Here is a 24,842-nt window from a genome sequence, read left to right as displayed (position 1 = left end):
ATTAGAGTGATTAAAATTTAAAAAGCTTTTCTAAATGAATAGCCCACCATATTTAAGAACTTAGTTTGGAGGTACAAAATAGTTCTCAAATGATATCCTTCCTTGGCTGTCCATCATTAGATATATAATGAATAATGCATTCTTCACTTTCCCATACACTTGACTTGGCATCTTTCTTTTTTCTTCTTCATCTACAGACTAAACTCCCAATAGGAAAAGAAAAAGAAAAAAGAAACTAAAGTCGAAAGCATTCTTTCATTCCAGCCCCTCATGAAGCAGTGATTTTTTTGGCTCAACTAGAGCGGTGGTTCAAATCCACCAAAATTCTTTTGGTTTGCTATGAATTTAAATTATACATTACATATAACTTGATAAAATTCATTTCACATTACTTTTGAATATATATGGTCATCCATCGCAGTTAATTAGATGATAATGTTATTTTTGTACTACCATACAATTCCCCCTAGGTTAGATTTCTAAGAACGTGTTAATCAATATGTTTTTCCTTTGAAACAAGTTCATCAAACGTTCAAAAATATTTTTTTAAGCATAGAAACATCATTTTTTTTTTGGGTGCAAAGAACAGTGCTTCTAGCATAGAATCATTATCAAAAGCCACCAAAAACACACAAGCGAAAGGGCCAGCATAATAAGAGAAATGGCTTCAATAAAACACGATGACAGTTTAGTTGAAATCAGTTTAAAAATCCAAAGAGAAGGGGCTTTGTATGTTACCTTTCACGATTGTGCAACTTACCCAAAAATCATATTATAATTTAGTAGTTCCATTTTTTATTTTTATTATTTTTTTTTTTTTGCAATTTTCTATTTTTAAAATCCAAAAGAATTGATAACACATTAAAACATTATAAGCATATTTGAAAACAATCATGCTATTGAAGGATTACAAAATTCCTCCTCCACCCTGTAACCACCAAAAAACCTTGAGGAGCTTTAACTATTTGACTCTTAATGGTAGCTCTCAGTATAGTGTTTTTGTCAACCCACCCAAACTGCTTCTGCTTCTGCTTCCTTGAAATGGCTGACCCAGGGAAGGCACGATAAGCACCAGAAGGGAGTATTCTCAAGTCTCAACATTCAGTCACATACTACAATTCTCATAGGGACTCTTAAGCACTATCTACCAAATCAGTAATAGAAGCAACTAGTCAGAAAACAAAACAAAAGAAACCTACCACCCATCCAGTAATGCAGGGCCAGCATTGCTCCCAAAGATTCATAGACTGACTGAGCACAGCAAGAGAAGATTTTGGGAAATAAGCACTCCGATAAAGAACCAACTAACAAATTTTTATTATCAGAAGATTCACGAAAAATTAAAATATAACCACTTGAGGAAATACATACCCTCTCTGAACAGCAGATCTCTTAAAAGCCAATCTCATGGAATGTCGTATAAAGTTTATCCTTCCTCCCAGTCTATGTCATCCTCATCTCCAGATGCTTCAGCCTTAACATCCAAGTCGTTAAGTTTGTTAGTTTCATCAGCATTGCCTGCAGTAGAAGCCTCTTCCCATTCAACACCATCTTCGCCCTCATACGCATCACGGTTTGATTTCATGCCAACTTGACGATTGTCGTAAGGTATATCAATGACATCATTTGAGGCATTACTCTTGTTTTCCAGCACCTCTTCCTTCTTGGCAACTTCTTGCTCTTGTTGCCGTTTTAGAAGAGCAGCATAATAAGCTTTAGCATACTCATCCTGTATTTTCTTTTCATCCTCTCCTTCATGAACTCCGGACTTCTTGTCATCAGACATTGTTGCTGACTTACTGTCAATATTTCTATCTTTATCAACTTCTCCACGTTGCTCTTTTGTAAGATTCATGCCTTCCTTGATCATCCAAGGAGGCAGAACTTTCAAAGAACTAGTGCCAACATTAGCTTTGCTATCCTCTTCCTTGACTTCAACACCAGACAGTGCAACTTCAACCCTAGTCTCTCCAAGGAATGGCATTGGTGTTCCACCATATCCCTGTCCCTGAGAACCTTTTAATGGATCATTGGCAGAAGAATCACCATTCGCACGGGCAGCAGCACTAGCTCTAGCTTCCCACGCTTTAAGACCGCCAAATTCGGGAACAGCTAAATCCTTTACTCTAGAAAGTTGTTCCATCAATGGCTTTAGCTGCACCTCCATTTTTTGAAGCATATCCTTCAACTTTTCACGCCGCCTCCTCCTTGCGTTGTCATCTCCATCTCCCATTTCTTCAGCAGCTAACTTGTCACTTTCAGCAACAAGTTCACTATTGCACTTTTCACAATGAAAAAACTCATCGAGGGGGGAAATCAGTTGCAGTGCATCCAAAGCATTATATTTTCTCCCACAATTGGGGCATATATACTCCTGAATGGTGTTACTGTTATCTAGTTCGTCCTTTAGTTTCTTCTTCATTCGTTGTAATCTATATCTCACAACATCATGTATCTGTGCATAATCTAAGCAACAGTATGAATGGGTGTGCAGCTTAACCTTTTCTCCCTCTCTGCCAAGTTGACCATCGGTAGTGGCAGCTACAGCAGCACTATATATCTTCGCACCTTTAGCTGTCTCTTTTCGATGATCTCTGGTTATTAGCTTTTCCTCTTCAAAAAATCGTAAGGTGCGGCGAAGTTGTTTGGAATGCACCTTTAAATCCTTTGCCAAGTCTTCTTCTCTGACCCATTGACGTCTAGTGAGAGCATCAAGAACCACCACAGCCATTCCCCTGTTATCACTCCTAGCAGCCTTTGACTGGTTATCACTTTTCATGGCAATGTCATCGTAAAATGCCCGTGCAGCAAGCTTGACCAAGCGGTTAAACGGCTCGACACTCATTTCAGAATAATTAATCTCAACTGGTCCTGATCATAGAATTTCAATAATCTTTTCTAATCAACCTTTAATGAATTACAGGAGATTATATGACAGGCAGCTGATCATAGTAAAATCAATTAGAGTGGTCTAGCTTATCCTATGGTTAAAAAGGCTGATACCAAAGATGAACAAGATCCATGAAAATAAAAAAAGCTATGAATTACAAAACAACAAAAGGATACAATAAACAAAAGCACACGTTACAAAAGCCAAACGTTAAAGATTAAATAACTAGCCAAAGCAAGGTTCAATACCTATCACCTAAAATATCTCAGCATCAGATAACCATAAGATGACTTCAACACATAGTCAACAGCACTGCCTCTTAAAACAACCACAGAATGGTGACCCACCAACCTACATTTCCCATAAGTTACGCAGGTGAAGGAAATTTTAGGAAACCCCAATACGGAAATTCTCAAATGACTGAAGTCAACGATGGTAACCATCTCTTCTAGTGTATTAGTCTGGACATAGAAACAAGTCTTGGTGAAAACTGACAATTTCAACCGAGATTGGTTGAAACTACAGAATCACTGGATAGCAATTTCCAATGTTCAACTTTCTAATGATGGGATTTTCTCAAATCTAAAAATTTCATAAATCTCAATATGATTAAGCTATGCTAAAATACAAATCTAAACTCCAATTACATACAATTACATAGGAAGTGATTAACCTTGAGTCTCAATTAAGACTTTCAAAGCGTGAATAGATATTTGAACTTGATGTGAGTGTGGATCATCTTTCCCGACAGATTTACAACCACAAACTATGTGGGGCCTACATGTTAAAAATACCCATCACCCTAATCTTGTAGGATCCCTGTAATTTGTGGTCAATAGCTGTTCGGGGAGATACACATCCCTATTTTTCAGTATTGAAAAGAGAGATCCACAGTATGTTTCCTTTTGTATATAAAAGAAAAGTGACGATGTATATCAACAAATATGCCACAACCAACAGTTTACAAGATGGAAAATAGAGTAATTTTAGCAGTAGAAACAGGGGCTTATCCATTGGATAAGCACAAATTAACCAAAATACTATACAGGGCTTGAAGACTATGATGGCTGGAGCTGCTAGACACTTCAAAACAGTATCTACAGCCCAAATCTAGCTCCACATTCAAAGGTTTTAAGCATAAAAGAGGGAGAAAAAAATAGAGAAACAAAAATACGAACCATACAACTAGGAGATAACAAAAATCGAGCGCAAAAAAGAGCATATGAGAAGAGAAGAACCACCCCTTTAAGTTCCAAATCAATCATTACACATAAAAGAAGATGGATTGAAATATCTAAACCGATATCAATCTATATGAAACCGAGAGCTTCAACACCTGAAGAGGCAACCGTGAACGAGAGAGATGAAACTGAGAGCTTCACACTTGAAGAGGCAAGCGTGAATGACAAAGACGAAACTGCAAGCTTCAACTTTGCGATCGATGGTGAACCCCTTGTCTTCGTGTTTCGATTTTTCTTCGAGGGTTTTCGTTGAGGGATATAGCAGAGAAGAGAAGAAGATAGTCGAGGTAGTGTGAACTTGTTTTAGGGCATTTTATTTTTAAAAGCAAAATCACGTCAATAGCCCTTCGTTTCGTCAAGGAGAGAGCGTGTCCGCGTGTTTGACAAGAAATGCTTGTGTCAGAGAAGCTCCAATTTGAGGGTTGTATAATAACGATTCTGGCACACTTATTCTATGCCATTTGCCCATTTTGGCACAAGTCAAGTTTTTATGGTAAACCGGTCTGAATTTTGTGTGTTGGTTCAACAAAAGTGTGCTGAACCGGATGTTTGGCACACAATTTTTGTGCCAACAAGAAGCTCCAAATTGAAGCTTCTCTGACACAGAAGCACTTCTTGTCAAAACGTGCGGGCACGCTCTCTCCTTGAGAGAACGAAGGGCTATCAACGTAATTTTGCTTTTAAAAATAAAATGCCCTACAAGAAGTTCATGTTACCTTGACTTTCTTCTTCTCTTCTCTACTATATCCCTCATTGAAAACCCTCGAAGAAAAATTGAAACACGATGACAAGGAGTTCACCATCGATCGCAAAGTTGAAGCTCTCAATTCCGTCTTTCTTGTTCACACTTGCCTCTTCAAGTGTTGGATCTCTCAGTTTCATCTCTCTTGTTCACGGTTGCGGTACATATTGATCTTGATTTAGGTATCTCAATCCATCTTCTTTTATGTGTAATGTTTGATTTTGAACTTAAAGGGGTGGTTCTTCTCTTCTCATCTGCTCTTTTCTGCACTCGATTTATGTTATCTCATGGTTGTGGATGGTTGTATGGTTCATATTTTTGTTTATTTATTTTCTTCTCCATCTTTTATGCTTAAAACCTTTGAATGTGGAGCCAGATTTGGGGCTGTTGATACTATTTTGAAGTGTCCAGCAGCTCCAGCCATCATAGTCTACATGCCATGTATAGTACTTCGGTTAATTTGTGCTTATCCAATGGGTACGCCCTGTTTGCTACCTGCTAAAATTACTCCATTTCCCATCTTGTAAACTATTGGTTGTTCTTTTGGTTGTGGCATATTATCATTTTTTTTATACAAATCACCCAAGAGATGTCAAATGTATGTCTCTATTTAATGCCTATTTCTGTAGAGTAAAGCTACACTTGCAATCTCTTCTTTATCAAAAGCAAAAGATCCATGGCTTAACCATTTGGTTGAAAAATATTTTTGTTGATAACTTGATTGTATAACCAATAAACATACTCCGTTTTAAGGATTGGCTGAATGATTAATTCATTGGAGGGTTCCCTTCATTTGTTGAGGATAAGAAGGTAAGTATTTAATGAATGCTAATCTAGTACTAAATTGAGATGTCAAGAGATTTGTATTTGGGAATTGTAGAAGTCTTCAACTGGAGTGCTATTAAAGTATGTAAAGAAGATTTTGTCTTCTGAATTGGTGGATGGATGCATGTAGAAAGCTTAGTTGTGTTTTCGTCCATCTCTTATTCTGGTATAGCTGGGTGGATACCTTGCCATCTTTGATCATTACCTTTTACCTACGGATGTGCTTCTTGACTCTTGAGATATTTTATGCTAGTTACACACTGTCATAAATTTGATTTACAAAGTTGCTTGCTTGAACCATCTTCTCTTTTCTCGCTTTTTTTTTTCTTTCCTTTTTTCTTTCCTATTTTGATGAGAACTCTGGAATCCTATTACCAAAGCACTGTGTCAATTTAATATGAATGGTAGATAATCAGTAAACATAGACTGAGCAATGCAATTAGATTGAGTCTGCTTCATTCTAAATCAGAAATTAAATACTAATACATACCTAATACACACCCTCTTGCTTATGTTATGTCAACATCACAGGAATCAAACTATTCAAAGCCAGAGACTGACTCTGAATAAATAAATAGAATAAATAGAATAAATAGACTAAATGTATTTCTTATATTAGACTTTCATAACAAAGATTATAACATTTTTTCATTTTTGACATAGTCTTTAGCTCAAAATGGAAGAGGAGATAAACCAGGGTATGGTGGTTTGACTCCATCAGGATTCAAACATTAGTGCTCTCCTTATTAGTACCCTGTGTTTGCCATGCTTTTCATAGTACCCCATGTAGTGTTCTTGCTGTATAATTTATTTTATTGAAAATATGCATATGGTTGAGTTTTGTGGTTGTTTGGCGTTTGATCCAATGAGCTTTATTTTTGTAATACACATCTTCATGTGTGTAAAGTATAGATCGAAAGTAGGAAAACAATATTTTGTTTTAGTATGTTTTTGGGTTTCTATATAAGTTTGGAAGAGTCTACTTGGACATTACTATGATTAACAAGATTTTGAAACATAGGTTTGTGATTTGCTCCGTGAGAGAGTAAGATGAGATGTCATTGGAGGGAGGCCAAATAAGTTGGGGTAACTGGTGTGAGATCCTAGCCTGAAGAGAGACTACCCTATCTTCTTCTTCGTGCTTTTATTTCACTTTATTTTCTGAAGTTTCTGTGAATCAAGCTCATAGATTATTCTGAAATTTCTAATCCCCAAAAGCTCAAAATATGTGTATACATATTTTGTTAATGTCTTACATGTTTATGACAAAAACTTCATACTTCCTACTTGATAGTAGGAAGAAATAGAAGAGGGGGGGGGGGGGGGAAGAGGTTCCTAATCTAAGCACTTAATCAATTGGTATTTCTTAGGCCCACAAATTTCAATCACTCATGCCATATGTAATATTTATCGATGTATATATGCCTCACTAGATTGTCCTTTACCTCTCACTCATACAAACAAGTTGGTTTTGCTACCACCTAAGTCTTAGTTTAAATACATGTACTAAAACAATAAACAATCTAAAGCTTCAGCTTATTTCTAAATCTTGTTCTTAGCAACAAACAATGGATCTGTAGAACTAATGCATTCCATTTCAATCAAGTCACCTAGCATGAGATACTTGGCTTCTTTATTAGCTTATGACTCTTGTAACCCAATCAAGTCCTTGTTTGCATGTCAGGATGCACTTTGTGCTGCACACGGACTTCCGTCTGGTTAGAGAGCAAGACAGCATTTCCTTCTAGACAGACAAAAATCCGTTTGGCTATACGTCCGTCTAATTTTGACTTAAGCCCAACAACTACTTCTTGAATGAGATTCCAGGAATGGTTAATAAAAATATAATGAGATTTCAATATTTTATTAAAAAAAATGTGCCCATTTTGGCATAGAAGTCATACATAGCCAATTTTTCCAGAGAAATGTGCCAATCTGTGTCCAATCATACAAGACTTCAGTACACATCTGTGCCAAATTTACCAAATTCAGCACAAAAGCATAAAAAGTGAATTATGTGCCGAATTGGGAAATTTGGCACAGAATCATTGCCATACAACCCCTTGGAGTTTCTTGTTGGCACAAAAATTGTGTGCCAAACACCCAGTTCAACACATTTATGCTTAACCAACACACAAAATTTAGACAAGTTTACTATACAAACTTCTCTTGACTTCTGTGCCAAAATGGGCAAATGGCACAGAATAAGTGTGCCAGAATCGTTACCATATATGGCAATGATTATGTGCCAAATTTCCCAATTCGGCACAGAATGCACTTTTTATGCTTCTGTGCCGAATTGAGTAAATTTGGCACAGAATCTGTACTGAAATCTTGTATAGTTGGACACAGATAGACACGTTTTTCTGGCAAAATTGGCACATAATCTTGTATGGTATGTACAACTTCTATGCCAAAATGGGCACATTTTTTTAATAAAAAAAGAAAGAACAAAAAAAGTTTGTAATTAGTCTTCATCTCTCCTCGATTGACTCAGATTGAATTCCCAATGCAGAGAATTTGTTTCTGACTACAATTCAACTTAGTCCTTCAGCTTCCCCTCATCTTCTTAAATGCCTATAATTTAGCAACATTTACTTGTTCATGCAGCAGATTAATAGAGTAATCTGCTTATGCATTAGCTGGCACATCATGCTTAGTTACAAAAGATTCTAACCTGAACAAAGGTGGTGAGGGAATTAGCACTGAGAGAAGAAAAAAAAAAAATCTTTTGAGTGCTGGGACCATTCAGGAGCAAAGACAAACCCATTTACCAACAGCAAAGGCAGAAAAATTCAATTAACTTCTAAGGACCTGACTCTGCTCACGACTTATCACTGAGACTGAGAAATGCTAGGAAAGACATTTGCAATACAGAACTGAGATTGTATTTTAGTCAGTTCTGACATCTGAAAACTCAATCAAACTCCAAGGAAAGCTCGAATGATTTTCATGTCAAACAAAAATTTAACAAAAAATAATTAAAATAGGTGGTAATGAATATCAAATGTAATCCACAATATCATATTTGCAACAACAATGTCAAAAGCATTTAACAAAAAGGCTAGTACATTCTTAGCAACTTCTCAAAGAAGGATAAGAACGCAGCCTCCAGCGGCAACATCAAAAAGAACTTCTCAAGAAAGCCAAATATTAAGTAGTATTCTGTTAAAACAAATTCAAACAGAGCTCCAAACAGGAAAACTGAAAACTCCAATGATAAAATAGGCAATGTCGAGGACGGGTCGGGATCAGGTCTGGATGGTGTTAGATTAGGATCAATGTCGAGTCAGGATTGAATGTTGACATATGCATCTAGCTTCCACAGTCGGGTCTTCATCCAAGCATATTCAGTTAAAGAAATAAAACACAAATTCATAATAATTTTAGGCGTTATATCGTTAGGAACCTAAATCCCACCAAACAATCTCAACCCATGATCTTTTTAGGCATGAGTTTAGGAAACGAATAATTTGTAAACAACCCATTTCAATGATAAAAAATCTGAAGAAAATCCCCAATAGCCTCTGAACGCAGGACTAATAAAAGCAGCAACTACCCAAAACATGCATAAGGAAGTGGAAAAATACCTCAAATCAGGAAGCAATTTAATGGGTTGCAACACACGGCTTCGGTTCACCGATCGGTTGCAGAAACAGGGCTTCGGCTTCGGTAGAGAGATCGGTTGCAGAGATGCTTCCAAACAGAGAGACGAGAGACACGACAGAGACTAGAGAGACGAGACTAGAGAGAGTCGTGAGAAACCAGAGAGAATCGTGAGAGTTGAGAGAGTTGAGAGAGACGAGAGAGAGACGAGACCCTTGTCTTCAGAATCAAACATTACACAGAAGAAGATGGATCAAAATACCTAAATCGAGAACAAGAAAGACGAAACCCTTGTCTTCAACACCTCAAGAAGCAAGCGTGAACGAGAGAGACGAAACTGAGAACTTCAACTTTGTGATCGACGGTGAACGGAGAAAAATTCCATTTGTCTTCGCGTTGGAAATCTTCGAGGGTTTTCGTCGAGGGAGAGAGAAGAGAAGAAGATCTGAGGCAGCGTTAAGGGTTTTCGTTGAGGGTTTCAGTTTTAAACGCAAAACTACACCGATAGCCTTCGTTCCGTCAAGTGTGTTTGTGTGCCCGCGCGTTTTGACGAGAAGTCATTTTGTGTGAGGAAGCTCTAATTTGGAACATCTTATTAGCATAGAAATTGTGTGCTAAGCACACTTTTACTAAACCCCACACAAAATCTAGAACAATTTATTATACAAACTTCTCCTGATTAGGTGTATGTGTGCAAGTATATCTACTGAGTCATAGGGAGACAGATGGAACGTAGGACTGCTTGAAAATAGAATCATTTAGGATCTACAACAAGATAAGGCACAACCAGGGCAACTTCTGAAGTTTTTATTATTAATTATATGGACTATAATAAAAAGAGCTAATCAAACCAATGTACAACTACAGTGCATTTGGTGTGATCAAACTCTAGACAAATACCTAACAAAAGGTGGGGAGATACCACAACTATCACTCACCCTCTTTCCTTTATTAGCGATGATGAAACAAATTACATCGAAACTAGAAGTTTGTAATCTAAAACAAAACACAACAAGGTACTGGCTACTTAGCCTGACTACTGGACACATAAGATCTAATTATAAAGACACTATGTCTCACACTAGCTGTAATGACTGCTTACCACTATAATCCGAATTTTCCTTTTTCTTATTAAAAAAAAAAAAGACACAGAATAAGTGTGCCAGAATCGTTACCATACAACCCCAAAGCAACCGGATTCGGATAATTGCTTATAGGATTGGATAATATTCAGATAGAGTAAAATATTCGACATTTTTTACTCTAAAAAGGGGGCGATAATCGAATGTCGGTAATCGGTTATTGGAGTTAAAGTAAAGTATTAACACTTTTCTCGAATGTCGGTAATCGGTTATCGGAGTTAAAGTAAAGTATTAACACTTTTCTCTAAAGCAGGGGCTAATAATTGGATTCGGAAATTAGTAATCGAAATTGGAAATCGGAAAAGAAAATAAAAAAAGAATGACAATCACCAATCAATAATTTGATAGTTTATCGAATCGGATTATTATCAGATATCCGACAAAGTTTCAAATTTGAATTCGGATGTCTTCTCTAAATTTCTAGCGGATTCGGATTCAAATAGAGGTTTTGATATTGGTATATCCGAGCCGAATCCGATCTGCTTATAGGTCTAATTAGAGCCTCTGCCCTCCCCTTGACCAATTATGTAGGTTCTCAATTTTAATTGCCAAAATCTATTTTAGATGAGCTAATGAAAGATACATCAAGGTTTCTTTTTGGGATAACTCTACATAAAAAGCCAAATTACATTTTCATGGCAAATAAAAAAAAAATTTGGGAGAAAAAAACAAATTTATTGACTAAAACCATGTGAAAAAAGCCAAGAGATTCCTGTCACATAACAAACGTGCAAACTTTTACCCTTACAACAAACAAAAAAAAAAAAAAAAACCCTGCAATAGCCAAAAGTTGGTACAAACAAAGGGTACTCTCAGATTGAGAGATCTTTTTCTTCAAAATCAAGCTGATCAAGAATGCTTGGTGGTTATGGTCTAAATTTTTGATCTCCTTAGCATTGGTGGCTTAACTTTACCCACTTGAATGGCTATTGCGCTAAGCAACGCACAGTGAACAGATAAAAGGCCTCAACCGCAGACTCTTGAATAGGCTAAATGCCGGCTTCTGCAATGCATCTTAATCACTGGCTCACCCTGTATGCAGGCAGGAATACTGTCACTGACTTGAAAATTTTTACTGTTCTCAATTAAACAAATGGCAATTACCCCACTCAGGATTCTGACCAGGGTTTCTTCCCCTTAAAAACTGTATAGATTTCAAAACTCGGTTTAGAAGTCAGAATCGCTATCTTGAGGGCAGAGTGTGGAGGTTTAGAACTCGGGCAAACCATAATATGGGAAGTGGAAAAGACCCAAAGTTCTTCAATTATAGAACAAACAAAAACATGGATTTTTCTTATCTACAGTAGTAACATGGGAATGCCAGATCATAGGGATGAACAGCTGAGCTGAATTAAGGATAAGAGAAGGATGTGCAACATCCATTGCAACCTCAAGAACTTCCAGGCTTCCAGCTAGAGAAGAACTAGTTTGACTTTGAATAATCAGCTGCAGAACATATGGTGGACACCAAAGCTGCCGTTCCAAAGACCTGTATCCAGCTTCGGGTCCTTGCAGCAAAAGCTGCCCCAGCAATGGCACCTGCAAATGAAGCATTTACCTGCAAAAGGAAGTTATAGCATGCTTTAGCACTGAGCAGAACATCAAGCACCATCTTACAAACAAATGATGCTGAACTTAACTAAAGAAAGATATATGAAACATGTATAAACGTCAGAAGCCCTTTGATTAGCTAATCTACAAGACTGGTCTAGAATAACTATTTGATGGATTCAGATTATTTAGGCCAGAAAAATGTGTGGGATAAACTGGGGAATCTGAATCAAGTTTCTCCATTTCTCGATCAAGTAGCAATGAAGTAGAGTAATGCCACACATGCAATAACTGAATGTGAACACACCAATACTGAGGTAGAGGGAACGCAATGCAATACATCTACAAATTTCAATCAAATATTGAACGTGCAAAAAATATCTTATTGTGCTTCAAGCTGCATTGGAGAAACAAAAAAGTAAAACTGTTATCCATGTTTCCACATTCCTCTTGACCAGCTTCTGTCCAAGAACCTCGTTATGAGGTGATATCCTTAATATCATAATATTGTCAAACATCTGTTTCTTGAGAGATCTTATAGCAATCTAACTGAGGATGTCTATTTCCACATGGAAGCATTAAGAAGTCAACCATACTTCAAATACAAGCTTTCCGCATAGCATGACGCCGTAATTATACAAGGACATGGATGTTTTCTCAGCCACATCATGTCATAGCATAGTGGAAACACTAGAGGCATATTTTCAGCCATGCAATTTCTTTTCTCGAGAATAAAAACGAATTTTTGCACTGCACATAATATTGTTCCCGTTGGTCAAATATCTCCCACTACAAGAGACTTCATCTTGTTCTAAAGAAACAATCTTTTCTAGTAACAACTATTCTCAACTGCATTGGTCAAATATCTCCCACTACAAGAGACTTCGTCTTGTTCTAAAGAAACAATCTTTTATAGTAACAACTATTCTCAACTGCAGCACTATATCACTTTGCCAGATGGAAATCATTAATCATATTAAATCACACTTCCTCATCTGCGAGTTTTAGCCACACTTTTGGTTTCAGTAAAACCCTAGAGAAACTTGGACAAGAGAGTAGTCTTTCCATGAGCCACGAACCTCTCTACTGACAGGGATGATCAAATTGAACAATGGGAACCATAGCTGAGGGTAGCTTAAAATGCTAAAGTCCTACACATGCAGCCATTTGAAACAAGGATTTTCATATGGTATTTGGATTTCAATGCTTCCATGGTGTTAGAAGCTTTAAATCTTCCAAATTAAAAGCTAGGATAATAGTTTTTGAATTTTAGTTGCATTGCTTAGAGAAAGAATGGTGCATCGAAAGTCATATTTATTACTGTGATTGATGCTTTAACATCCAGTGTGGAGTAACTGCTGACAGCTTTGTCCATTTACCTTTCTATTTTCTCTTGTTTCCCTTTCTTTGAACAAGAGTCCAAATCTTTATTTGCCAATATCTTTCCTTTATGGAGTTCTCTCTAAAATCATCTTTACATCTTCCTTGTTCTAATTAGAGATCACTCGGATATGATAACAAAATTAAGGATCCACAACCATCAAATCTTACTCTTCATCCTGCAACTTCTGTATTTGTGTTATAGTCCCCTCAAACAAAGTTATAATGGAGAAATTATGTTCTTGAATGCAAGGCACCATCACAGATTTTCTCAGACAAGCTTACTAACAGATGCAATTCCAAGCAGCTCATATCACAGTTACCCTGTTCCCAAACTAGTAATATTGTGATTTAAAACACACACACACACTCACACAGCGCTCCCAAGTAAACTATCATCACTGCATGCTGCACCTCCATCTTCAGCTCTTCACAAAAACCAAATCTTCCCATAATGTTTGGGCATCTGAATGAAAGCATTAGCTAATACCAGAAAACAACTGGCCATTAAACATTCAAACCTATACAAGAAACTGAAATGAGAGCATTTTAGTTTTCCCCCAAATCTCTACCTAAAGTTACAATGTGTCTCCTATATTTTCAGTTAGTCCATCCAGGGCCACAGAAGCATACTTTTCCTTCTTCTTTTTCTCAAATGACAACACCTTTCTTAAATCCTCAAATAATGACCTATGGTGGGAGCGAAATCTTAGGCGTTGATCTTCCAAATCTCGATCCCTTGATATGATTTAATTTGGAAGGCTATCTGTTTTGAGGTCTCTTCTAGACTTCTTTTTATTCCCCATCCCCTGGTGATTGACTCTCCCAGGAATAGGCTAATTGTTAGTGCCTAGAGTTTCACCTCTTCCTTTAGGCCTCCCCCGTGAGACGCTTGTTCCCCCCCCCCCCCCAAAATTATTCTCCCTTTGTATTCTTGGCGATGTTGTCTTTAATATATTTCTTTATTCACCAAAAAAAAACCTAGGTGCCATTTAAGGAGTAATCCTTCAGCCAGAAATATTTGAGGCACCAAATATAGCAGCAGAACAGTAAAACTAGACACAGTTGTAGCTGTGTAGCTCAACAGTAAAGCTACTGTAAGGACCTGCTATATTTAGAAAATCTGATGGAATAGGTTAATTTTTTTCCTTCTTGAAGATCAAGTCAGCAAAGTACTTTCTAAGTCAATAACATGGGAAAATATTCTTCAACACAACGAAAAATGAACAACTAAATTCTCCTCATAAAATAGAATATTTCATGGTTTAATATAAATTGAACAGGACATAGAAGCCTACCATAAACGCTTCCGTTATTAAATCATGTACCAACAAACTCATTAACTGGAACCCAGTGGAGTTACTACAACTTCATAGGAAATATAGGGAATTAGGTAATAAGAAAATGTTTAATGTGAATCGAAGTACTCACTCTGAGCTAACTCTCTTTTGAGAGTTGGGAGGGAATCCGCCATTATGGACCAGAAATTTAAAAACACAAATTCTCTCTTAGACTCTTACATTTCTTTTAGTGAAAATATAATACAAACATGGAAAAGGAAGTTGCTAAGAAACAATCAAAAGAACGTAAAAAAACCAGGAAGCTGACCCAATCCTTCTGTTTGCGATATCGTTGAATTCCGCAGCGTGTAACAGTAAAGAGTCCGGCAAAAAGTCCTAATTTCAAACATAAAAGAGAAAAGATTATCAGACTTGGGAGGAGAAAAAGGATCAACATGAGATCCAATAGGACAAAGACAAAAACAAAAGAACCGAGAGTCTAGAGTTAAAACTAAATTAGGAGCAGCTAGAAAGTGACATAGATGAATGGAAACAGAAGACTGATCACATAATTGAGAGGGTTTAAAATAAGTAGAACATTAAAAAAGAGGATGTGTACACAAGTTAAGCTTCCAAGAACATTACGAAAGAGGATTTGTGAATCATTTAAGCTTCGAAATGGATATCAGTAAAGTCCCATAGATTTATTTTCAGTTGCCTCTTGTTCTATTGTACATATCATGACAATTACACATTAAGCGGACAATAGTGAATCAGAAAATCACAAATTAGGGACCAGAAAGTAAACTCCTATGTGAGTAATAATGAAATATCAATACATTCCTTGATACTTGCAGTTTTATTGCTTCTTCTCATATGACATAAACATGGGAATTCCATAGAGTTGGAATTGAGCAGTCTGAGCAGAACTAAGTCTCAATAGGAGGTAATTTACAGTTCACAAACTAGGGTTCAGAAAAGGAACTTTTCCAGTCGAGTGGAGACTCGTGTGTGATGGATTAATGGCTGAAATATTAAAAAACAGATGATTCTAGCTTGATATTGATATGATTGGACATCGATACTGTGTGGCCAGAATAGAGCAAGGAAATGAAATGGCATGAAACCAGAGTTGGAATATAGGTCCACTGGTAAGGATAAGTGAACGGAGAATATGGGTGATGAGGTTTCAGGTTAAATGGAACAGGACTGAGAAAGAAAGAAAGAGTTGCAGGTTGCCCGAAATTGGCCCAAAAAGAGGGAGTTGAACTGCCATTGTTTTCCCTTCATTTGTCTGCAGGCAGCATCAAAGGTACCCTTAAGCTACCAAATTATAATTGAGATCAACAGCACAACCAACCACCCAAAAGAAGAAAAAAAAAAAAAAAAAACTCACAACCACATCATCATATTACAAATTTCCAAGGCGATGGAATTACCACATTGTAGGCCATATCTGCCAGCTGACTTCACCTGCAAAAGACGGGTCACATAAAGGAATTATCAGATAAATTTGCAATGGAACATAACGTTTGCTTAACTAATGAATCAGAAAGATTCTTACCACAAAAGATCCCTGAGCAATGCCCGACAGACCTAAAACAAAAACAGAAAATCATACACCTCAAATTTCAGACGAATCGAATCACTGGAGAGAAAAAGATAAATGAAAAACTGTAATTCGGTAGTCGAAGACAATCTGTGTTTCAGTTACCTCTTTTCCGGCCATCGTATGGTCCTACACACAAACCCCAGATAATTCCCGCCTAAAAACACAAACACATTTTCATTGGATTGAAAACAATATCACGAACAAAAGAAGAAGAAGAAGAAGATGGAAAAACAGGTACCGTTGCAAAACGGGTAATGGAATCAACTGCAATGGAAGAGCAGGGAATATCGTCTTCGTATTCATCCTCCATGGTTTTTCGTTGTAGCCCTATTCGATCCTCTATAGAAATGGTCTTAACCGATCTTTTCTGAACTCGGAAATGTAGGTCCCACTGAATCAAGAGATCCTAGCCGTTCGTCCCGGTTGAAGTTTTAATTTTTTTCTTTTACTGGTGGAAGTTTCAGTCTTACTCTTACCAAACTTTCACCGAAAATTTGAATGTCTGCAAATCCAAAATTTCCAACTTGGCTTCCATAGCTAGAGATGAGAGTACCGACGAAGCTGTTATCATCAACTCATCCGTCTCTTCACCTTTCCCACCCGACAGTTGATTCTTTCACCTGGAACAACCTCATACGAGCGAAAACCCAGGTTTCTCCTTTATCCGTTTACCTGCGCATGCGCTTCCATGGCGTCGAGCCCGACTTCTACACCTTCCCTTTCCTCCTCCAATGTTTCGATTCTCCTCCTCATCTCCACTTTGGAAAGCTAGTACATGCTCAGATTCTTAGCTTGGGGCATGTCTCTGACCCATTCATTCAAAGTTCTCTTATCAGTATGTACTCTTCTACTGGCGATTCAAATTCTGCCCACCAAGTTTTTGATGAGATTCTAAACCCTGACCTGCCCACTTGGAATTCAATCATCGCTTCCTATGTTAAAATAGGTCGTATAGGTACTGCCCTGGAGGTATTCGACAGAATGCCTCAACGAAATGTTATCTCTTGGAGTTGTATGATAAACGGGTATATAAGATGTGGTAAATATAGAGAAGCTCTATCATTGTTTCGAGCAATGCAGTCATTAGAATTGGACCCTGTACGGCCAAATGAGTTCACCATGTCTAGTGTTCTTTCAGCCTGTGGGCGGTTAGGGGCACTAGAGCATGGTAAGTGGGCACATGCTTACATTGACAAATGTGGAATGGAAATGAATGTGGTGTTAGGGACTTCTTTGATAGATATGTATGCAAAATGTGGAAGCATTGAAAAGGCAAGGTCTGTGTTTGACAGTTTGGGTCCTAAGAAGGATGTGATGGCTTGGAGTGCAATGATATCTGGCTTGGCCATGTATGGGTTCGGAGAAGAGTGCTTTGCTATGTTCTCAAAGATGCAAGATCAAGGAGTTAGGCCTAATGCTGTCACATTCCTTGGTATTCTTTGTGCTTGTGTACATGAAGGCCTTGTGAATGAGGGGAAGGCCTATTTTAAGAGGATGACTGAAGAGTTTAGTATCACTCCCCAGATTCAACACTACGGTTGCATGGTTGACCTTTATGGAAGAGCCGGGCTGATAGATGAGGCATTGAGTTTGATAAAATCTATGCCTATGAAACCTGATGTCCCTGCATGGGGAGCCCTTCTCAGTGGTTCTAGGATGCATGGAAGCATCAAGACATGTGAGATTTCCCTCAAAGAATTGATCAGGTTAGAACCCAGTAATAGTGGAGCCTATGTGCTTCTGTCAAATGTTTATGCAAAGATGGGTAGATGGGAAGATGTAAGATATGTGAGAGGTCAAATGGAAGAAAAGGGGATAAAGAAGCTACCTGGATGCAGCCTGGTTGAGGTGGGAGGTGTGTTACATGAGTTTCTTGTTGGAGATAAATCACATCCAGAAGCCCATGAGATCTACTTGATGCTAGAGGAGATGATGAAGAGGTTGAAGAAGGAAGGTTATGTGGGGAATACTGGGGAAGTATTGCTAGACTTGGATGAGGAAGGAAGGGAATTAGCCTTGTCCTTTCATAGTGAGAAGCTGGCAATTGCCTTCAGCTTTCTGAAGACAAGTCCTGGTACACCAATACATATTGTCAAGAATCTCAGGATATGCAGTGATTGTCATGAGTTCATCAAGATGACGTCTGTGGTTTTTGACCGGGAGATCATCGTCAGAGATTGCAATCGCTTTCACCATTTCACACATGGTTTATGCTCCTGTAGAGATTATTGGTGATTTCATCTACCAGTATCCAGGGGGTAGGGAAGAGATTTCTGTCTTCATAAGACATGACATTAAATGGCTACAGTGGAGAAAGCAGAATTAGAAGAACCATATTGTGAAATTTGCCGGTTCAACTTCAGTGCCGCGTATTCATGCAAGTTGCCCTCGTAATTTGCCTTCGTTCTTTGCCAAACAGTAGCAAGGATATCAGGAAGAGGCCCGACCTGCAGTGCATGTACATACATAGATCTAACATATATACGAAACATCTCCCTTGAAGAGATTTTTTGTGGAAGGGAAATGGTTTTAGGCACTCTTATGTGTAAGCAAAGATTTCACATTAAGATACAATTATTTTTTTTCAGTTTTTTAATGATGACAAAGAATGCTGACTAGTCATGTTGTTTATAGACCCAGACAGAAGACCGCACAAATTCTTCAGCCTGTGATCTCCATCTCCGGTAACTAGAGAAAGATCATTTTCAGCAATAAGTCCACATGTTGACATACAAGAAATAAACATGCTGTTTTTTGGTCATGAAATAAACTTGAAATGAAGTAAGTGTCGGGTTCATTAGTACAGTACTAAGCATTTCCCAGGATGATTCCAGAATTTTATTCATTGTGAGGATATACAATCTTACAAAATGTCTTCTTGAACAAAACTGTCACCTCCCAAGAAACAGAAATGGTGACATTTCCACTATTCCATTGTCAGATAATTTAACAGAAGGGGCAAATTCTAACTCACATTGGAATTTCCTTCCAACTTAATTGTGAGCTCTCTCTCAAGCAAGGGCACCTGTGCAAGCTGTGGCTGGAGCAGCATCAAGCTGTTTCTTGGCAGAGCTGTACTTTTTGGTGATGAATCTGAAATAAACGTAAACGAAACGCATGGTTAAGCTTGCAAACCAGACCTCAAATGACACTGAAACAGCATGGTTCAATCATATTTTCTCCATTAGCAATCTTTCAGGTATGTGAGTCCTTATATAGGTCACGTTTTTCTTGGAAACCAATTTGGTCTAGGACATGCAAAGTTCAATCACTCCAGATTTATCAAGTATCAAATCATAATGGTTGGAACCCACACAACTCTCTTTATTTTTCCTTTTCTTGGGGTAAGACAACCAAAATAACTCAGTCCTAACTCACTGCAACTCCTTACCAGCTGGATCAATTTTATCTAAGTCCTTAATCAGCTGTGCTCTAAAGCAGATTCCAGATCATTAGTTTTCAGTTACGCAGCGAGGATAGTGAACATATCAAACATAAAGATCAGTCTTGAGATAGTCGGTGTAGGCTATAATAAAGCAAGTGTAAACTCTGGTAGACCAAATATGCAATTTGTCAGGAACCTCCTGACGAACACACAAAATATGAAAGGGTATTGCTGGAATAATCAAGGACAATCATACAACGATCAAAAGCAAGGAAACTGATCAAACAAACCAGGTTTTGATGGTGTTAGTCACCCCCTACATCGTATGCTGCCCCTCAGCCAAAGGCAGCCCAAAAACTCTCCACAAAAAAACCGATGCCCACTCCTCAGGACTCACCCCCCCCCCCCTTTTTATCCCCCACCAGTAACTGGTTATGGTTCCCCCCTTGGTTAAGGTCTCCACCCACTCTCCTTCCTCCACTGGCTTGCTCCTAGGGGCCTACCACAATTTAACAGCAAAAAAATTCCTGTTTGGTGCATGCTTATGTTTTGGACTTCTATCAAACAACTTAGGAGCAGAGATCCAAGGATGTCTAGTAGATACATAGGCTTGACAGTCCATGTACCACCTCTGACAATCAGAAAAGCATAGGAACTTTAACCAGAAAGGTACATAAGCTTGGATCTTTAGGCATCCTAGAGGGTGTATAAGTCTAACCTGTCAAGCCTCCTCAATGAAGCTGAACATTCCCTAATATGCTATATAGAGATTGGTTCTGCAGTCCGGCAGACAGCAACATTAAATTTCCTCATGGCCATTAAATAAAAAGAAATAAGTCAAGGTGCAGGCAAATTACTTTTTGTTCCTCTGTTTGGAGAAAAATACCAACCACAAGTAAAAGCTGCTTCATAGAAACGTCAGGTTTCAGGCTATATCAGTTACCTGAAGAAATCTCTCCATAAAAGCTCATACATCAGCCAGTTCATTCCAGTGTCAGACGGGCCAGAACCACCATCTTTCCGGATTGAAGCAGTTATTCTACAAATAAAGAGATTGTTTAAGTAAGAACAACTCTGTGGAACACTGATACAAATAGAAAAATTCTACGCCTAGGAAAGATAAGACTACAGCACCTGGTGGCAGACTTTTTTAGCTCATCAAACATAAAACGAGGAGATGGGCATCCCATAGCCAACCATGGGGAGATTTTACAGGAGAAGTTTGCACCATATATGCTACCATCTCCTTTGTTGGGCTGTACCTGACATTCCACTGTAAATTTTCTAACCCTCTGTAGTGCTTCAGTTTCCCCTCCCACAAGAGAAGCATTTGCAGCTGGCTTTCCATCCTAGTTAACATGAACCAACCAAATCATTTATGGCAATAATAGCTAGAGCAGGAACAAAATATCCTCTTCCCATGATGGATGGTTGAAGAGTGCCAATTTATCAATAACAAATCATATTCAGCACTTGATGTGGAAATATTCAAAATTCAAATGTGGAAGAACTTGAAAGCAGTAGAACACACAAAAGGTTTAAGAAATCACCATATAAACTGCCATCCTTCAAAATGTACATCTATTAACCATCTCATCTACCTAAAACGATAAACTTAATGTGAGATATTTTTTCATACAGCATGCAGAATTGTCCAAGTCTTCAATATCTCATGTCTCACTGTTCCTTGGTTTTTTTATTAGTGAAGCACAGTGGCTAAGTGTAAAAATATTCATTGCTATGTCAAGCTCATATGCATTGTGGTGACCAGGCTTTTGGGGTAAGTGGTTGTAACATGGTACCAAAGCCGGAAAATCAGGTATTCAACCCTGACAAGTGGGAGTTGTGCCTGTCTCCACACATTCTGTCCCCATAGTTCTACAAGATGGCATCACGTTCAAAGTTCTGTCTGTCTTTGGTTTTTTTTGTCTGCTTCCCTCTTGGTGGGTTTTTCTTCCCCACTCCCCCCCCCCTTTTCTTTTTTTTTTTTGGGTTTGGGGGGGGGGGGGGAGATGGGGTTGTTACACATTGATATACCGTCTTGTGGCCCCCAACAGCTCAAGATTTTGAGATAAGCAGTTGGAACATCCATAATGACAGTTATAAGTTATCATTGGTTTAAGCACCTAGCTTTTATGTCCTCCTTAGATTATAATAAGACACTAAATGTAATAGATCTCACAACTCTATGTATCTGTTATCCTAAGTAATATCATGCTTTTATTTAGTATAAAAAAAAAAAGTTATCATGGCATTAGAAAGATATTTTCAGTGTGCACCACACACATGCACACGAAGAGATGAAAATAAGATGTGGCAAAGCGTCAAAAACAAACAACATAGTTGAATGTAATTAATGATATAATTGTCCTGTTTTCAAATGGGTGTGGTATGTAGTAACGCTAATCTTTGGTCCAGATACCTAATAGATAGAAACCATAGTCTCGCAATTCAAAGTTGATCAAGAAGATATGTCCTATGAAGAGTAGAAAATAATTGATAGCTTAAAAGAGGTAATGCTTTGATCATTTTTTCCCCATATCCTAAGTATCCAGAAAACAGTTCTGACAATCTAAAGTATGACAATGTGAACTGGCAAATCAAATAATGTAGTATCTTATGAAAACAGACATCTCACAAATGGAATAACCAAAAAGATTTCACACTCCAAGAGTTATATACCAACTAGCAGGCACTTTTAAAGTTTCCAACCAACTAGGAGGTCTGAAATGAGATACCTGTACAATGGGTTAGCTTCAAAGCTAAAGCCACCACTAAGAAAGCCATGGATTCAAAACATTACTAAACCAATTTCAATTTGCTCTGCTGTGAAGATTTTTCTTTCAAATTTTATTTCATTGCATGATACCAGATTGGAAGTTCGTGTACTGTTAATGGAGAATAACGAGACGTAAATCAGCCTCCATTTGATATCACAAACTGGGTTCAAATTAAGAAAAAGGAAAAGTATTTCTTCGTTAAATTCAATGAAATTGATAACCATTAAAAGTAGACTAAACAACCGAACCTTAGACATTGTTGCGCTTGGGTTGAGCCCCAGATCCAGCAACGTCGGAATCTCACCAGGCTCTACATCTCCTCTAGCTGGCAAACCCTTCAGTTGATCTAAAGCCGCAATTGTATTCCTCACTTCCAAAGGTTTCACTTTCTCCCTAAACCCACCGTAATTGGACGGCATTTCCTCCAGCTTAAACGGCAAATCATCGAGGTGATACAAGGTGCTCCCCCAGAAGAATTTCACCTCCACACCTTCCTCCTTCATTGCCGCCTCAATCTTCTCCTCAGCACGAACCTCATCATGCGAAACCTCCCTATGTGCATAGACAGCATCAGCCCCAACGGCCTTCGCCAAATCAACTAAAACAATCTCCGGCTTCCCAATCCTGACAACTAGGTTAGACCCTCTGGACTGCAGATTCCGGCGCAGATCAGAGACGGATTCAATCAAGAAAGTAGCACGGTACGGCCCCGTCTTATCGAATCCGGAGGAGGACTTGCCGTAGTCACGAGGGTCGAAGCAGTAGACGGGGAGGACCGAAATGGACTCGTTCTGGGCAGTGTTGAGGCACTCATTGTCGTGCACACGAAGGTCATTTCGGAACCACACGATGGAACAACGACGGACTCCGGCGAGGTTAGACGGTTCAGAGGACCGGCGGTGGCCGCGAGAAAGAGGGGCTTGAAGTGGAGAAGCAGAGAAGGTGGAGCTGAAAGATGACTTGGGAGGAGATTGGGATGACGAAGTGAGGGAAAGGTGAGACAGGGAGGAAATTTGAGAGGGGATTTTGATTTTGTTGGGAGTTGCAGAGAGTAGAGAAGAGGGCTTGGGAGGGAAAAGGAGATGAGTTGGGAGAATGGTTGAGAGGGAGAGAGAGATTGAAGCTGTGGTTAATGGAGGAGTAATCAGAGAGGTGGGTTTGGAATTGGAAGGTGGGGATGCAATTTCGTCGTGTTCTTCTTCCACTTTGGTCTCTAGTTGTTCTGCAACTCGTAGATTGACATCCATTTTTTGAGGTTTCTTCGGAGATTGAACTCGGGAACTGATAACTTCTCTTCTTCCTGCTTCTCTCTCTCCTTACTCTTTGCACCACTTCGCTCTGAACTCACTCTGCTACCTAACACCAATGAAAGCTTACCGGCCACGGCGAACCAACCCTTCGAACCGTTTTGTTAGATTCTCGTTATCCGATTTCATACGGTAGTGCTCGTCGATTGCAAAGATGTTGCTGCTTCGCAACATATACCGTTCGTTTGAAAGTAAGGACCGTTTGATTACCCAAAGATAACAGTTGGTTTTATTTATTTATTTGTAGAATAGACAAAACACGGGCTCACACAAGACCCAATAGAAAACAAAACCAAACAAATAATAATAATAATAATAATAATTTAGCTCAACCAATATATCAATCCAAAGAAATTCCTCTAATTCTGGAGGTGGCTATTGTATGAATTTCAAGATTTCCATTTCTATTTCAAGATGTCATTCATAATGATTCCAAACTTTTATTGAATCTTCGAGTAAGGATGAAGAAATAGGATAGCTTGGCAAGAGTCGAATTTCATATTTCAATAGACTATGTCCTCATATTGAGAGCATGTCCAATCCTTACTTCAATGCTAAAAGTTCAGCTTTTAGAACTTTATTACATCACACATTTTTTGTGAATCCGTCTCGAAAAGATCTACTATGGTCTCTAATAACTCCTTTCACTTGAGCAATTTGACATTGTTTGATAATGGAGACGTCAGTATTGTATTTAAACCAAGCCTTTGGTGGTTTAGACTAATTACACTTCTTTATAATTTATTTATTTATTTATTATAAAAACTTGAAAAAATGGACTTGATAAAATTATTTTGTTTTATGTAATTTTTCAAATATAAATTGATATTTTATTTTCAAAAAATAATTTAATTGTTGTTAGCATAAAATATTGTGCGAAATAAATTTCATTGAAAAATTTTTATGAAATCTGACATGTCAAACATAAAGGCTTCAATATAATATTTCAAGTTGTCCTCACTCTCGTATCTTTGTGAACAACATCTCCCGTCTCGAAGGTAATACAAGGTCATTTGAAGGTATTTTCGAGTGTTGCAGTACCATCAACGAGTATGAAGAATGTATTTTTGATTTGGGTTTCTTTTCATTTAGATCTCTGAT

General features: G+C 38.1%; 4 protein-coding genes across 5 annotated transcripts; 1 reads left to right on the top strand and 3 right to left on the bottom strand.

Moving 5' to 3' along the window:
- Positions 1-470: 470 nt before the first annotated feature.
- On the bottom strand, positions 471-5,352 carry LOC149019657 (uncharacterized). The gene is made up of 2 exons (XM_089153621.1): positions 1,372-5,352; positions 471-1,251 (listed from the first exon to the last, which is right to left on the bottom strand). The coding sequence occupies exon 1, from the start codon at positions 2,843-2,845 to the stop codon at positions 1,427-1,429; it is 1,419 nt and encodes a 472-aa protein (XP_089009747.1). The 5' UTR covers positions 2,846-5,352; the 3' UTR covers positions 471-1,251; positions 1,372-1,426.
- A 5,590-nt stretch (positions 5,353-10,942) lies between these two features.
- ATOEP16-4 (Mitochondrial import inner membrane translocase subunit Tim17/Tim22/Tim23 family protein) lies at positions 10,943-17,115 on the bottom strand. Of its 2 annotated transcripts, XM_089153626.1 has the most exons (7): positions 16,508-17,115; positions 16,372-16,423; positions 16,222-16,253; positions 16,097-16,130; positions 14,986-15,053; positions 11,836-12,004; positions 10,943-11,478 (listed from the first exon to the last, which is right to left on the bottom strand). In XM_089153626.1, the coding sequence occupies exons 1-6, from the start codon at positions 16,577-16,579 to the stop codon at positions 11,870-11,872; spliced, it is 393 nt and encodes a 130-aa protein (XP_089009752.1). In that variant the 5' UTR covers positions 16,580-17,115; the 3' UTR covers positions 10,943-11,478; positions 11,836-11,869. The 2 variants fall into 2 exon arrangements, with proteins under 2 accessions (XP_089009752.1, XP_089009751.1); XM_089153625.1 differs by having other exon boundaries at positions 10,943-12,004.
- On the top strand, positions 16,739-18,684 carry LOC149019655 (Pentatricopeptide repeat (PPR) superfamily protein). The gene has a single exon (XM_089153620.1). It carries the CDS (start codon positions 16,813-16,815, stop codon positions 18,502-18,504), a length of 1,692 nt encoding a protein of 563 aa, XP_089009746.1. The 5' UTR covers positions 16,739-16,812; the 3' UTR covers positions 18,505-18,684.
- A 356-nt stretch (positions 18,685-19,040) lies between these two features.
- Positions 19,041-23,864, bottom strand: LOC149019654 (blue-light photoreceptor PHR2-like). Its single transcript, XM_089153622.1, has 4 exons — positions 22,683-23,864; positions 20,789-21,003; positions 20,598-20,693; positions 19,041-19,362 (listed from the first exon to the last, which is right to left on the bottom strand). Exons 1-4 carry the CDS (start codon positions 23,679-23,681, stop codon positions 19,281-19,283), a joined length of 1,392 nt encoding a protein of 463 aa, XP_089009748.1. The 5' UTR covers positions 23,682-23,864; the 3' UTR covers positions 19,041-19,280.
- Between the last annotated feature and the right edge of the window lie 978 nt (positions 23,865-24,842).

The sequence above is a fragment of the Hakea prostrata genome, chromosome 4 (assembly GCF_041222555.1).
Source record: "Hakea prostrata isolate BN-2017 chromosome 4, UWA_Hpros_2, whole genome shotgun sequence".
In the NCBI taxonomy this organism is placed as follows: Eukaryota; Viridiplantae; Streptophyta; class Magnoliopsida; order Proteales; family Proteaceae; genus Hakea; species Hakea prostrata.
The sequence above is the reverse complement of the archived record's forward strand: the minus strand, read 5'-3'. Positions and strand labels throughout refer to the sequence as shown.